General features: G+C 46.8%; 2 protein-coding genes across 5 annotated transcripts in view; one reads left to right on the plus strand and one right to left on the minus strand.

The window, feature by feature from the left end:
* The window catches only part of PACSIN2 (protein kinase C and casein kinase substrate in neurons 2), a 134,391-nt gene that overhangs the window by 62,398 nt on the left and 58,087 nt on the right, over window positions 1-13,906 (plus strand). The gene's annotated exons all lie outside the window — the stretch shown is intronic.
* Window positions 3,697-3,981, minus strand: LOC110577962 (ATP synthase subunit f, mitochondrial). Of its 2 annotated transcripts, XM_044915315.1 has the most exons (2): window positions 3,861-3,981; window positions 3,715-3,743 (listed from the first exon to the last, which is right to left on the minus strand). In XM_044915315.1, the coding sequence occupies exons 1-2, from the start codon at window positions 3,979-3,981 to the stop codon at window positions 3,715-3,717; spliced, it is 150 nt and encodes a 49-aa protein (XP_044771250.1). The 2 variants fall into 2 exon arrangements, with proteins under 2 accessions (XP_021543133.1, XP_044771250.1); XM_021687458.2 differs by having other exon boundaries at window positions 3,697-3,981.

Below are 13,906 nucleotides of genomic sequence, written 5' to 3' on the forward strand. Positions count from 1 at the left end.
TGTGTGTGTGTGTGTGTGTGTGTGTGTGTGTGTGTGTGTGTGTGTGTGTGTGTGTGTGTGTGTGTGTGTGTGTGTGTGTGTGTTTAAGAGCCGCAGACTTCAGTTTTGGGCAGGCAGTTCTACATGTTGTGGCATAGCCGGGGCTCTTTGCTGGGTTGACATGGTGGCAAATCAATGAGCGCTTGTTCTTTAGTCCCTTCAAGTGAGTCTTTGTGGAACGTGACTGCCTGGGCAATCGGTCCAGAATGCTTACCTTCGCGAGGTGGAAGCCCCATCTGTTGAATGTGTTTAATCCTGGGTAACAGATACTTTCTTGAGATTTTGAAGACCATAAGTCGTAACCCTTTTCCACATTTAGAGTGGTAGAACTTTGGAACTTCAAAGACCCTTATTATGTAGCCCACCCCCACACTGTGGAGAAGGGAGAAGTGAGTGTGAGGAAGGTAGGAGTGGGACAGATCCACAAATGACTGTAGTTTCCTCCCCAGCATGGGCTGCTACCTGGGGCAGGTGACTCGGTGGCTCAGCCTTTGTTTGACCACATGTGAAATGAGGCCTCCTGCAGACTTGATGTGAGTGTGAGGGGCCACGTGTGGAATGACCCAGAGTATGGTAGGCACACAGCATGTTACTCCCATCCCCGTCAGGAGGCAGGAGGGACCTGTGATGTGTGCCGAGTTCTGGCGCAGGGTATCCCGTGCCCTGACAGGTCCTAAGGCTTTATTATCTTTCTCCATTCTTCACCCTTGGACTGCCTTAGACTTGGGGCACTTGTACTTCTGGATGCCCCACCCTGGATTATATTAGATACATTACTTAATGTACTCTACTATGTACTCACACTCCGTTCAAACATTTAAACTCATACTGCAGGTTGTTGGCTGTGGCTGAATGAGCACAGTGTGACTGGAATGCGGTGGGAATGGTGAGGCTGGAGGGGGCGGTGGTTGGAGCTGGGAGGCCCTGCTGGCCACGCTAGGAAGTTTTGGGAGGATTCCAAGTTGAAGTATAACCTAATCTTCCAAAAGACATGTCAGCCACCATGGCAGCATCATGGAGGATGAACGGAAAGGGGACCAGACTTGTATGCTGTTAGTGGTCTAGGCAAAAGAGGGTGGTGGCCTTACCAAAGGTAGTTGTGGGGGTGGGTGAAGCAGGAGGATTAAGGAGGGACTATATTGTCAGGTCTTGGAAACTGATTACGTGTGGTGAGGTCAGGAGGGGGTTGGGTGTGGGGAGAAAAGGAGTGTCTGGCTTGTGCAACTGGGTAAATGGTGGGACCATTTTCTGATGTGGGAAACCCAAGGACTGGGGTGGGCTTAGGGAAGGTAGGAAATGGTTTGTAGGGGCTTTGTGATGGCCTAGCAGCGGTGTCCAGAAGGCAGTCGGATGCATGGGTCTGGGCTTTTGGGCCAGAGATGCAGATCAGGGGACATGAGGTGAAAAGGATAATTTGATATGTGGGAATAGAAGAGCTTGCTTAGGTACAGTGTGCTGCTAGAGAGTAGGGCCTGGGTCAGAACCCTGAGGATCGCCAACATCTAAGGCCTAGGCAGAAGAGAGGGAGAAAAAGCAGGAGGGGCAGTGTTGTGAACACCAGGGGTGTGATTGGAGGAGGAGAGGAAGGGGGGTGGTAGGGAGGAGAGGGCGGGGCACTGAGAAGACCCCAGACTGCCATGTGTTTTACACTGGGAACCTGGGAAGTATCTGCAGCCTGACACCAGATGGTCTTGTTTTCTAGTCTGATCAGTTTCATCAGCGAGGGGAGGGGAAGCTGCAGGCGGAGAGGTGAGTGGTCAGCTCTGGGAGGAAGCTTGGCTGTGAGGGGTGGAGGGGTGGAGCGAGGTCCTGTGGCAGGGGGAGGAAGCGGGATGAGGGGCCAGCCTTAGGGGTGTGTGTGGCGAGGCCAGCCTGGGGGCGTGGATGCCTCTGAGTGGCAGCAAGAAGCGGAGGGGTTTCTGACTGCCCGCTTGCCCGTGTTCTGTCAGAGGGAAGGGAGATGGCCAGGGAGAAGGTCTGCAGGAGCCTTTGGGGGAGAGCTGGGGAGAGCTGCCTGGACACGAGGCAGCGGGGAGGACCCCCCTGAGGAGGTGTGACTTCTCTGCAGCACCCAGCAGACTGCTTGTAACTGTGGCAGAGGGTGGTGTTTTCACCAGGCAGGCGTGATGGTGTTAGTCCCCGTGGTGCCGTGAGGGTAAGAGGGTTGAAGACTGGGCGCTGGCCAGCCCAGGACGGAGGAAAGAGGAGGTGTGGAAATGAGGGTTTGTCTGATGAAAGACAACTCAGTATTACTGCCCCTTGAATGTCTGTTGAATTTTTCCATTAATAGGAATACTAGTCCAAAGGAAGAAACATGATTTTTATAGTTACAGAAGGAGGTTCTATGGTTACAAATAGGAATCAATTAAAAGTAAATACTGGGGAGTAAACACTGAGAAAGTGTCTGGGTGTCTGAATGATGAATTTATTGTATGTCCACTGCTCTGCTGGGCACGTTGGCACCTACCAAATAAGTGAGGCTGTTGAACAACCTCCCAGGGGCCCAACCTTGTCTCTTCCTCTACACATCACTGACCGGTGGCCTGCCCGCCTCTCCTTGAACTTCAGCAACAGCACTTACTGAGGATTCCTTCCCGGTATTGGAGAGCTTGAATTTTAGTGAATTTTGCTTTGTGTAAAGTCATGACCCCATTCCCTTGAAACACGAATCCAGGTTTGTTGCGTGAAGGAGGAGTGTGAGTTCTCTTTCCCCAGTACAAATACATGCCTCTTAAAATGCACATGCTAGGGGCGCCTGGGTGGCTCCGTTGTTAAGCGTCTGCCTTCGGCTCAGGTCATGATCCCGGAGTCCCTGGATCGAGTCCCACATCGGGCTCCCCGCTCAGCGGGAAGCCTGCCTCTCCCTCTCCCACTCCCCCTGCTTGTGTTCCCTCTCTCGCTGTGCCTCTCTCTGTCAAATAAATAAAATTAAAAAAAAAAAAAATGCACATGCTAAAGTTGTTTCACAGAAATAAGGAGCACTCAGCTGCATTACCACATGGTCTCCTTCAGCCTTTGTCACCCGACTTCATGATTTGTTGGTTTAGACATTCAGTCACTTGTCAAATATTTGAGCATCTACTTCATGCTAAGCAGTGGGGATACAAAGATGAAAACACGCAATTTTTGCCTTTAAAGTTTATGTGTAATAAATGTCTCTGTGCTGTTTTACTCAGCTTTTTCATTTATACCCAGTTTTGAACATAAAATGATTCACCTGCTTGTCCTTTAAAATGGCTATGTGGTGTCCCCTCTGTCCATTCACCATTGTTTTCTCAGTTTATGAGCATTGACTTGTCTCTAGTCTTTGCTGTTATAAATATCACTGGGATGAACATTTTGTTCAAACTATTTTTTTCTTTGAGTTTATTTGCTTGGGGCATATTCCCCAGGGTGGGACTGCTGGGCCAGAGGTTATAACTCCCTTGTTATTTCCAGATTTTTCCATGAAGCCTATCAGCAATGTTAGAGTACATTGTCTTTTGCTATAGCCCTACCCAAACTGGCATTGTCCTTTTAATTTTTCTTATTTTTACAAGTTATTTCCATTTTTTTTTTTTTTACCAGTCATCTTTTATTGGATGTTAATTCTGAATTAGAATATGAAAGGATTCAAGGATGCCAGGCAAAGGTCATGGTCAGGAATGCCAAATGTGCCTCCACACTGGGCCCTCTTCAGTGGTACTTGCGTAGCCGCTCATGTTTGAGTTCCTTGTAACAACGACAGTAGTTGAAAAGCACATAAGCTGCCAGCACCATAGAAATCCCAGCAACGCCCCCTTTCTTCACATTGACATACTTATTGTAATACCGGTAGTAACCTCTTTGAAATGCTCCAGCAATGCCCTTAGGGGTGAAATCCCGCATCAGTATCCAGCTGGGCAGCTCTCCCAGTTTCACATCCATGAGCTTCTTCTCCTTCACCGGTACGACTGACGCCATCTTGGAGTCCTGGGTGTCCAAAGTTATTTCCATTTTTTAAGGAAGTTTTGCTTCCCTCCCCACCCCCACATGGTAATTTGTTGTATCAGATTTGGCTAAGTTATGCTACAGTAACAAGCGAACCCCAAATCTCAGGCTTAACATAATAAAAATGTCTTACACTCTCTCTGCATATCCCTTGTGGGGTGTTGGGGGTGCAGTTCTACACAGTCACGTTGTGGCCAGGCCGATTCAGGAGATTTCCCTTTCCTATAGCTACAACGTGATCCCCCAAATGGATGACAGGCAAGAGAGAGAGGGCCGGGTACTTTGAACAAGGTTTTCACTAGGTGTGTGGCCTGGCTTAGCAGATCTAACTTCTGTGAGCATTCCTGTCTGTGCCCTAGCCATCTTTTCTCCTGTGTGTGCATCTCTGACAACTTCTTTGTGCAGTGGATTAGGATCCTTGGTCTTCATATGAGTCCTTAATATATTCTCAGTAATAAGATCTTTATCAGTTGTGTTGAATTCATTTTTCTTTCTTTGCTTTTCACATTACATTTTATTGTGCAGAGGTTTAAGTAATTACATGAGTCTTGGGCACATCCATCTTTTTCTCTATCTTTTGTTTCTTTAATATCACAGGTTTATCATTTTCTCTCTCTTTTTTATTTTTTCTTTAAGTAGGCTGCATGCCCAGTGTGGGTCTTGAACTCATGACCCCGACATTAAGAGTCGCACACTATACTAACTGAGCCAGCTAGGTGCCCCTACAAGTTTATCATTTTCTTAAAGCCAGAGAATAAACTATTTCTTTGAGTTGCTTAAAATAGATTTTTATTTGCCTCCAAATGAGACTTCACCTCCTCCCACTATATGTCAGGTGGTTTTAATCTTGTTAATTTTGGTCCTTGGTGATACCTGTTTGTTCTGTAACGTGAAAGAAATCTGAGCACAACAGTGCAACACCTCTTCATGATAAAAACACTCAACAAAGTAGGACTAGAAGGGAGTTTTGTTGGGTTGATAAAAGGCATGAATGAGAACCCATTGGGTTGGGAAAGGAAAGACTGGAAGGACAAGGATGTCTACTCTCACCACCTCTGTTCACATTGCCCTGGAGGCTCTACCCGGGGCAGTGAAGCAAGAAAAAGAAATAAAAGGCATATAAATTGGAAAGGAAAAAATAAAACCCTTTCTGTTTGCAGATGGCAAGTCCTTGTATATAGAAAACCCTAAGGAATTCAGTAAAAAACTATTAGAACTAATATCTGTGTTCAACAGGGTTGCAGGATATTAAGATCCATACATAAAAATAATGGTATTACTATACACTAGCAATGAATATCCAAAGAAGTACAAGACTCATACACTGAAAACTGTAAAATGTTGTTGAGAGAAATTAAAAGTGACCTAAGTGGGTGCCTGGGTGGCTCAGTTGGTTAAGCGACTGCCTTCGGCTCAGATCATGATCCTGGAGTCCCGGGATTGAGTCCTGCATCAGGCTCCCTGCTCAGCAGGGAGTCTGCTTCTCCCTCTGACCTTCCTCCTTCTCATGCTCTCTGTCTCTCATTCTCTCTCTCTCAAATAAATAAATAAAATCTTTAAAAAAAAAAAAAGTGACCTAAGTAAATGGAAAGCTATCCTACATCCATGGACTGGAAGACTTGATGTGGTTAAGATGGCACCACTCCCCAAATTGATCTACAGATTCAGTGTAATTCCTACCAAAAATGTCAACTACCTCCCTCCCCTTTTTTGGTTTGGTAGAAATTGACACACTGATTCTAAAATTCTTATGGAAATGTAAGGTACCCAGAATAGTCAAAATAATTTTGAAAAAGTGGAACAAAATTGGAGTACTCATACTTCCTAATTTCAAAACTTTCTACAAATCTATAGTATTTAAGACAGTGTGGTATTGGCACATAGGGTAGACATACAGATCAGTGGGGAGAATTGAGAGAACAGAGTTCAACTCTTATATTTATGTGGTCACTTGATTTTGGATGAGGGCACGAAGCCAATTCAATGGGGGAAAGAACAGTCTTTCAATAAATAGTTCTGGGACAACTTGGTATTTAGATATAAAAGAATGAATTTGGACCCCTACCTCATACCAAATATAAAATTTAGCTCTAAATGAATCAGAGACATCAATGGAAGAGCTAAATCTATAAAACTCTTAGAGGAAAGCAGGCACAGACCTTCCTCACTTTGGATTAGGCAGTGGTTTCTGAGATATGACACCAAAACACAAGGGAGAAAAATAGATAAATTGGACTTTATCAAAATTAGAAACTTTTTTTCTAAGGATGCTATGAAGAGAGTGAAAAGACAGCTCACAGAATAGAAGAAAATGTTTTCAAATCCTGTATCTGGTAAAGGACTTGTACCTAGAGCAAACATACAAAGAACTCCATTAACAACTCAGCAACGAGGTCGCCTGGGTGGCTCAGTTGGTTAAGCGTCTGCCTTGGGCTCCTGGGATTGAGCCCCGAATCAGGCTTCCTGCTCAGTGGGGAGTCTGCTTCTCCCTCTGTGCCACCCCGCCCCCCCCTCCAGCCCCGCTTGTGCATGCTTGCTCTCTCTCTCTTAAAAATAAATAAATCTTAAAAACAAACAAAAAACCCGCAGCAATGAAAGGACAAATAATTAAAAACTGGGCAAAGGATCTGAATAGACACTTCTCCAAAGATGGTACACGAATGGTCAAAAAGCACATTAGTCATTAGGGAAATGCCAGTCGAAACCACAGTGGGGTATTACTTCACCCACACTAGGATTGCTATAATAAAAAAAGGCAGCCACTGACTAGCGCTGGTGAGGATGTGGAGACATCAGAACCTCACCCACTGCTGGGGGTGTAAGGAGGTGCAGCCACATTGTTGAACAGTCTGGCTGACTGGTCGAAATAACTAACTTTCGAAAAACAGTTCCTCAAAAAGCTAGAGTGTTGTGATATGACCCTGCAATTCCACTCCTAGATATCTACCTGAAAGTAATGAAGACCCGTGTCCACGTAAAGAGTAAATGCTCATAGCAGCATTTACAACAGCCCCAAAGTGGAAATAACCCAAATGCCCATCAGCTTGGTCCTGGAGAAACACGTTGTGCTCCATCTATATGATGGCACAGTATTTTGTGATAAAAAGGAACAAAGTACTGATATGTGCTACGGCATGAGTGGACCTCAAAACATGGTGCTGAGTGAAAGAGGCCAGTCACAAGAGATCACACACTGCAGGATTCCACTGATGGGAAATGTCCAGAATAGGCAAATCCGCAGAGACAGAAAGTAGGTGAGTGGTTTCCTGGGCCTGGAGGTGTGGGGATGGGGTGACTGCCAAAGGGTACAGAGTTTCTTTTTGGGGTGATGAGATGTTCTAAAATTGTGGTGATGGTTGCATAACTCTGAACACACTAAAAAAAATCATTGTGTATCCTTTAAATGGGTGAATTGTGTGAATTGTATCTCGATTTAAAAAAATAATAAACCAGCAAAATTTCAGCGACTTAAACCATTGCCCCTCCCACAACCTCTTCTGGCCAAATAATATCATTCCTTTGTATGTTCTTGAGTTGCATTTGGGTCTTTCTCATTTGTATAAACAAAACATTTTTTTGACCCTCCTAAGTTGTGGCTTCAGGATTAAACACAAAGCCCCACGGTGTGGGAGGAGGAGGCGGAGGCTGGGGTTACCAGCATGAAGGGAAGGGACTGGGAGGAGAAAAGACCAGGGCCTGGCAGGTGCCCCTCTCCAGGCCCTGCTAATCTCTCTGTCCTCAGTGTGGGGCTCACATTCTGGTGACACCACTTTGTACCTAACCCACTGACCTTGGTGACTCCTCGTCCGTCCCCCCGTCCCCCCCTCCCCCCCCCCCGCCCCTGCTTCCCACATCTGTTCAAGGAGGAGTGGATATCAAAGAGTGCCTGCAGGGCTGTAGGCCCCCTGCATGTCACCTTCATTCTCACTACCAGGAGCCAGTGTCCTTCAGTCAGCAAACGGGTGTGCCTATTGACTCTCTGCTGTGCGGCTTCTGAGTTTCAAGGTGAAGAAGATAGGGCTTGCCCTTGAGCTGCTTACAGTCTGATAACTTACTCTGCAGTGCCGGTTCCTTCTGTCCTTGCATACAGATAAAAATCTGTTTTTGGAGTAAGCTGCTATCCGGATTACTAAGCAGTTAAGAAGGAATTTGAGTTTTTATGCCAGCACTCTTTCTTTCCATTTGGTGCTGCTTTTGACTATCATAGATGACTGTAATAGGTAACATGTGTTGGGCTGATCACAAGCATGGCCTCCTGGAGCCTCCTCGCCTCCAGAGGAGCTCCCCTGCTGCAGGCTGCACTCGTGCATGCACCAGGGGAGAAAGTCCCACTTGAGAAATCTAGTAATTGTGTCTGGTGGAGCATTCCCACATTCATCAGTTTATCAAACGCCTGGTATCTACAGAGGCCACAAAAATGCAACCTCTAAGAAGTCAGGGGCTTTATCTTGGCTCACTGTGATCTCACGTAGGTCTGTGTGTTTATGTGTTTATTAGTGAAGGAGGGAGTGAGTAGAGGGGCTGACGGCAAGATGCAGTGACACTGTTTGTGCAGTGGCAGTGACAGTCCTTTGGTCCCCCCAGAGCTGGGCAGGGCAGGGAATGGGCCTCTCTTTTAGTAGGTGGGGAAGCTGAGGCTGTGCAGGTAAAAGCCACAGTGAGCACTAGACTCGGCGCTCCTGCACATTGTCTCCTGCACATTCTAGTCCCACTCCAACCTGGAGAACATCAGCGGTTCTGTTTCTCATCAGAGAGTTGCGCCGTGGGAGTGTGTCCTGGACCCGCTGCGGGTTGGCCCTGATGGGGACTGTGGGGAGGGGAGTAACTGGAGTCCGGCTAGGCCTGCCTGAAATAATTTTCAAATCTTGGGACTCTTCCTGTACATTTTCTTGCACTGCTGTTTGTATTCTCACATTAATATCAGACTTGCAAATGTGTTATTTTTGTCCTTTTTAAAGTAACTTTTTTATTTTTAAACCTGTGGAGCATCAAGTCAATATTTAGCTTTGGGAAATGTTCAGCCCAAGCCTCCACGTTCCCAGGGTGCTTGCCAGCAGAGGGAGGTCTCACAAGTACGACTGCAAAAAATCAGTCCCAGGCACGGACCGTCAGCTGACATGTTTCCATTGCATAAGAAAAATGAGTTTAGGGGACATGGCTAAATGCTCTTTGCTCCAGCTCCTCCTTCAGTTGTGTGGGTGAACTCACAGCTGATGGGCCGGCCTGAGACCAGGTGACTTTGGGTTGCCTGCCTTTGCTGCTGATTCTCCGTAACCTCAGACTGTTTTTACTCGGAACAGGAAGAGCCAGAGGGGCTGAAAATGACCAGGGAGGGGTGGCCATCCACTTGTTTTCTTTGAGGAATTAGGATGTAAAAGGCACCAGGAGTAAAGCATAGTCATTTTAAGAGTTACTCCAAATCTAGTATTTTGAAATACTAATTTCTCGCATAGAAAAGTTTGTCACCCTCTAACCATCAAAATCTAGTTCAGACAGTACCTCCTCTCTCCCCTAGTCTTCCCTTCACCTGTGATCCTGTCTCATTTCTTTTCTTTTCTTTTTTTTTTTTAAGATTTATTTATTTTAGAGAGAGCCGGAAGGGCAGAGGGAGAGGGAGAGAGAATCTGAAGCAGCCTCTGCGTTGAGTGTAGAGCCCAATGTGGGGCTGGATCCCAGGACCCCGAGATCTTGACCTGAGCCGAAACCAAGAGTCAGCCGCTTAACAGACTGCGCCACCCAGGCGCCCCATACTGTCTCATTCCTTGAGCACTTGTTTTGGGTTATACATAGATCAAAGGGCAGAACCCTGCCCCGTGGAATTCCTCACGGAGTAGAAAGACCCTATGGGAGCCTCACAGATGGCGTGTGGTGGGAGTGCTGACTCTTAACTCGGCCAGCCTGTTGGGAGGAGATGGTGGAAGCCTAAAGGCTGGGGAATTGCCAGGTGGCCTGTCGGGGCCATGCCTGTCTGAACACCCTCTGCTCAGTCTGTGCATCCTCTGCTCTCCTTGACACACAGCACATACTCAGGGAGCCCTTCCTAGAGGAGGAACTTCCTTATCCACTTCTGAAGGCTGCTCTGGGACAGAACAGCGTATTTTAAGATTTGAGTTCACTTCCTGTAAGATAATTGGAAAGGAAAGGTCAAGCCTTTTAACACCTCCTTGCATATTCCAAAGGTGGAGGCTTTATTAAGCATTTTCGGCATCTGGGGCTTTCCTGTCTTCTTCGTGCCAATTTTAAGAATAAAATAAACAGACACACCTTTCTCTGGATCCTTCAGAACCATCTCTGTTTTCGTTCTTAGGCCTTAGGAATGCACTGCTGAGTATTTGCGCCTCTTATCTTCTGCTTCTTGGTGAGGCCAGGAAACAGGTTAGAAACTAAATCCCTAGTGCGGATTGAGAGTGAGGGATTTCAAGAGACCCTGCGTGTGCTCACCTGAAGTGACCGCTTGCCATGCTTTGAAACCGTGTACACCCTGCTTCTACCACGTGGCATCAGTTCTTAGTGCTGTCAGTTTGAATCTAGCACTTAGCGAGATGGTTTTGTTTTACTTCGCACAAGTGTGGGCAGGGGGTGGTGAGGACATGATCTGGGGAAAGTCTGCTGGGTGAGAAGAGGGGAGCCTTCTGGAAGTGGGGGTCTAGGCCCACTCAAGCAGGGAGAAGCTGCTCCGGCTTCATGTCTGTATAGCTGGTCCCAGACAGTGTGGGACCCTTGTTGGTGCTGGACTTTCCTGCCTCTTGGGGCTGCGTGGGGTCAGTGGAAAGGGTTTGGGGCCCCACGTCCCTGCTCCTACCCACAGTGGACCTTGGACAAGTCTGGGTCGGCGGGGAGCGCTGAGCTCGAGAAATGCAGGGCACAGTTGCTGCCTGGGTACATGCTTGTAGAACCACTGAGCCCAAGAACCTGGGCAGGGGGGCAGGGAGGGACACTGGTGGGATGGAAGTTCAAAGAGTGAGGTCGTTTTGTTTTATGCTCAAGATTCTTTCAGAACGCCTGCGTCTTCGCTTCTGCTGCTGTCTGCCTGGTGGCAGCCACTGTCCCCTCTCACCGGGCAGCACTGCAGTGGCTGAATGGCCACTCCCCAGAGCGCCAGGCAGGCCTTCCTGCCTTCAGGCTCGAGCTTCCTTTTGCCACGTGCCTTCCCCCTGGAGGCCCTCATGGCCTTCAGCTTTGTCTCGGATGTCACCTGTTCAATGAGACCTTCTCTGGCCACTCAGCTTAAAAGCTCAGCCTCCTTTCCGCCTTCACCCTCATCCCTCTTCCTTGCTGTGTTTCTCCATATAGCAGCTACTCTGATTTAATCTTTGTCGGTCACTTGCACTAGAACGTAACTCCATGAGGATGGGGCTTTTTTCCATACCATGTTGGATGCCCCAGCACTCAGAGCATAGTGTGACCGCAGGTACTGAAAGAATGGAAAGCAAACAGTAGGTGGGTAGTTACCATTGTATTCCCAAGGGATATGTGCTAATTCAATGAAAAGTAAAACCCCCTTTTGATGACTGCTTTTATTTAATAAAAAAGTCCTCTTCGTTTCTCGTTTTGACACAGAATGCATAATATCCATTTGCACTGCAAACTTTGAACCAGTGCCACAGAATGCATAATATCCATTTGCACTGCAAACTTTGAACCAGTGCCAGCCCCAGTCCATCCTGTGCTGTACTCCCAGGCTCCCCTTAGCATGTCTGAGTCTAAATAGAACTTGAAGATCACCTACTTTATGAACAAGAAAACTGAAGTCCCAAGGAGTCTTACACTGAGTCCAAGGTCATTCTGCTCCATCTCGTCAGATTTGCACCAGAGCCAGGAAGGGGAACCAACATTTATTTTTTGCCACATAGGAGACAGGCACATCCTTGTATTATCTAAGCTAATCCTCATTCAGAAGCCTGCAGGGTGCTCCTCATCATCCCTGTTTTATGAGTGGTATATCAGAGGCACAGAGCAGTAATGTGATTTGCTGGGGCACATGGCTAAGAAGACTCAGATGGCTGGGTCAGTCCCGTTCCTAGCCAGTGCTCTTGGGGACATCCCTGGAGCCCCTCATGGGATGCACAGGGAATCTCCTCCTTAGCTCTGGTGGTGAGCATATAGAGCATGCTCTCCAGATCTTCTGTTTGATGCTGCTGTTGATCAGTCACCTGTTTCCACTGGCTCAGTGTGTTCCAGTTTTCCTGCTGTGAGCATGTTCTCAGGTTGACCTTTGTCTCTGTGGGCAACACTTTCCCCTGCTCAAAGCTGATGTGTGTTTAAGAGGTTCTCCTGGGCTTTTGGTAACAGACTAAATTGAAATCTCAGTGATTATGGGGCTTGATGAATAATTTATGTTGCAAAAGATTTTAAAATTAGCCCTAAATAAGCAAAGTAAATTTTAAGAGATTGCCTAAGTGTAGTTAACTTCATTGAAACTGGTCACCAACTGGCAGCAAAGCTTTTTGCAAACAAGTTTTTCTGGTGCTTTGACTCCAGACAAAATTGTAGATGAGTGTGTAGTATGTCCAAAACAGGTCTTTGGGCACGTGGAAGAGTGGCAGTTTGCACAGGAGAATAATTATTTTCACATGAAAAAGAGAGAAGGGCTTATAGTGAGTAGGGTGGGGGGGCGGGGAGCAGACTAGGAGGCAGGTCCTGGGCTAACGAGGAATAACACAGATACCACAGGACTGAGGTTTCCTAGAAATTCCCTCCCTGGCTCCATTCTTCCTTCAGCGACTGTCTCTGGGAAGCTAAAGGTACTGTGACAGGCTCCAGGGTACCCCCAGGAGCTAACAGCCTGGTTGGGGAAATAGGGATATAACCAAATAATGGCACCATAGAGAAACTGTACTGGGACAGTGGTGGGCAGAGGGTCATTGCTGTGGTTGGGGGTGCTCCTCAGAGGACGTAACACTCAAACTGGGCCTTGCAGAATGGGCAGGAGTTGACAAGGATGGGCAGTCTCAGGCAGCAGTGTGCTGTACCTGTGGTTATTCCGAGCCTGGTGGCCAGGCGGGTAGGGTAGACCAGTGCAGGGGCCTCCCAGGGCTGAGACCTGTGGGTTGATTCCATGGGCGGTCCCCAAAGGGTCTTGTGTATGCAGCTGCCACATTAAAAGGTGTGTAACTAGTTAGGGGACATGCAGTGGCGATGGGGCCCAAGAGAAGGAGGTGGGGGCATGCACACAAGTGAAGAAGGGGAAACGTGGTCACATACACAAAATGCCTTAAAAGGTTGTACATTAATGTTAGAAATGGTGCTGTAGTTCTTTACCACATTTACTAGTATTTGAGCACTCAGTATAGCACACTCTGGGGCCTCAGTTATGCTTTTTGAATTTATTAAATAATAAAGCCTTATTAAAAGGCTGAAGACAATTCTCTCATCATGAATATACATTTCTGTGCTCTTCTCAGACTCTAAAACATATAAGGTCTTATTCATATCAAGTTGCTGGTAAAATTAGAGAAAATTTTCAAAGCTTCTTTTTACTTTCTTTGTCTCACATTTCTCCAATAGGGAAAAAGACTGGGAGACTGTCAAAGAACTGGCTGTTCTCATAAGTATTTGAGGAGAACAGTATGAGTCATTGTAGCTCTTTGCTGGTATTTTAGTATCCGGTTTATTTTTAAAGAGTTTTGTGCAACTGGGGTTTCTTCCGTGGTTTCTGTTACCATGGCTCCATAATATTTCCTCAAATCTGCTTGTTCATCCTTTCACACATTTCAGCATCAAATTTACAATTCCTTAGAATCAGAATATCTTATTTATGATATCCAAGAATGTTTCTGCAGCTGCAATAGCATTTTGCTCCAAAGTGGAAAAGTTAGTTGTTTTTCCCTATCAGAGACATTGGGAAGAGAGAGGGTGTGGTTCTGTGAAGGATAGTGCAGTAAGTGGGGAGGTGGGT

Source organism: Neomonachus schauinslandi, chromosome 5 (genome assembly GCF_002201575.2).
Source record: "Neomonachus schauinslandi chromosome 5, ASM220157v2, whole genome shotgun sequence".
Classification (NCBI taxonomy): Eukaryota; Metazoa; Chordata; class Mammalia; order Carnivora; family Phocidae; genus Neomonachus; species Neomonachus schauinslandi.